The sequence below is a fragment of the Sprattus sprattus genome, assembly GCF_963457725.1.
Source record: "Sprattus sprattus genome assembly, chromosome: 20".
NCBI lineage: Eukaryota > Metazoa > Chordata > Actinopteri > Clupeiformes > Clupeidae > Sprattus > Sprattus sprattus.
The window spans coordinates 15,814,601-15,816,572 of NC_137918.1; the positions used below are offsets into that span (position 1 = coordinate 15,814,601).

A 1,972-nucleotide genomic window follows, 5' to 3' on the forward strand; every position below is an offset into this window, starting at 1 on the left:
CTGGTCCGTCTGACACTTTCATCCCTCTTTCACCCTACTCCCCCTCTCTCTCTCTCTCTCTCTCTCTCTCCCCCCCCCCCCCCCCTTCTCCCTCTCCCTCATCTTAGAGGACTAAGTGCTGTAGTGCTACTGCTGAGCCACATCACAGTATCTGCACGATTGACTTCAAACGCTACAAGTCCTGTGTGAAGGCTGTCACGAACACACTTCATAGACACATAATTCGGGAGAGTTCGATTGACAGTTGATACATATTATTTAAAAAGCCTAAAAGGTAGCTGAATGACTTGACAGCTGAAGGTGCCCTCGCCTCATTCATGTATGAATTTTAATGCGATCATATCACATTAACATGAAGCTGTCATTCGGTATTAGTCACACAACCTTCAAAGGAGAGAAAATATGGTTACGTATACTACACAGCACCTTTCAAATGTGCGAATATTTCTTACAGTGTCAGTTAACGACCCATATCCGTGTGTGTGTGTGTGTGTGTGTTATCATATACCATGATCAGATTACAAACACTACAAAGTGCATTACCACGGTCACACAGCCTATCCACATGAAATAACAATCGCAACACCGTGACACGTTGGAGAGTCTCGACACATTTTTTGGCGTTTTTTTCTACCCACATCCAAACTTTCCGAAACATGACGTTGCACACAACTTTGGTCACAGTGCTCCACTTATCCATGGCACGTAATGGTGATGGCATCCCAGGGAAAAGCTAATATTTGCTCTACGGCCCACACACCTTGTTAAACTTTACAGCCAACCAGTTATGTTACGGTAGTTTATACAAGATCAGTAGGCTATAGGCCTATATTTCAATCAGTCTTTATAAACTACTCCAAACACACCTTTGTCCACGTGAAAGCAACAGTGGACAAGCGTAAGATATTACATTCATGTAATGTAGGCTGACATCATTGTTGCAATAGACTATTAGTGTATTTTCCTTCACAGACAAAAAAAAAATTATTGATGGGTTAAATTAACGAGTTGCACAAAACTGAAAATATATTGTTTGCGACAGACCTACACGTGAAATAGCGGTCTTCGATATAGGCTGCGGGTGCATGTGAACGGAATGATGCGTACATTTATGAAACACTACAACCTGACCCCATCATAACTTCACCGTCATGTTTAGGCTATGGGTATTCCTCGGAGTCGTTACCTGTTCTGCCAACCTTGGATGAGGTTTGTGTATTTGCTCAGCACGCCTTCCAACTGCCGCTTGCGAGCTTGGTGCACATTCGTGCTGTTTCCCAACAAGTCTCCCCGATGTACACCACCGCCCCCTGGGCAGCCTAGGGAGGCCGAGCCCGGGCTGTGGGAACCAGTCCTGCCGCTCTTCCTTGCTGAATTCCCCCTGTCCGTGGGAAGAGATCCTGAGTTCCCTTTTGCAGTCCCAGGCGAACCGTAAAGCGTTTTCTCCATACTAACGATGGGGCGAACGAAGCGGCAAGGTTTTTTTTTTTTGCTAAAACATAAGTGGCGTGGAGTCCATTAGATGTCTCTCAAGCTAAGTCGGAGGCATTAAAAGGGCAAACATCAATGTTTATCTCTCTTTTCGCTGGTCTCTCTCTGTCACAAGCCCCGGTCATGTTCCTTGCTCGGCAGGGACTGCTTTCTCTGCGGCGGTGGCTGCTCCGTGTAGCTGTTCTAGCGTTTTTCTATTGGAAATCACAGCAAAGACACTCCCTCCGACCAACCCGGATATTACAAACCAAGGTGGCTACACATTACGATGGCCAAGTACACGATGGAGTGCTCCTGTGCGTAGATGATGTGCAAGATTGTGGACCCGTCTGAGATGATGATTCACCGCTTTGCGCTTAGAGGCGATTGTGCCTTTAAACCAATGCAGAAACTCCCATTGTACTCTGTGTGTGTATACATTACAGATACATTAGTTCAGTGTGTTAAAGGTTAAAGGTTCAGTCTGTATTTAAATTATCGT

The 1,972-nt window shown here is 45.5% G+C and overlaps 1 protein-coding gene across 1 annotated transcript in view; it reads right to left on the minus strand.

Moving 5' to 3' along the window:
* Nucleotides 1-1,449, minus strand: part of osbpl10a (oxysterol binding protein-like 10a) — a gene marked incomplete at its 5' end in the record, with an annotated part of 96,804 nt that extends 95,355 nt beyond the window's left edge. The window contains one exon of the mRNA XM_080859191.1: nt 1,187-1,449. Within this exon, the coding sequence (XP_080715317.1) occupies nt 1,187-1,449 (263 nt within the window). The remainder of the gene's footprint in view (nt 1-1,186) is intronic.
* Between the last annotated feature and the right edge of the window lie 523 nt (nt 1,450-1,972).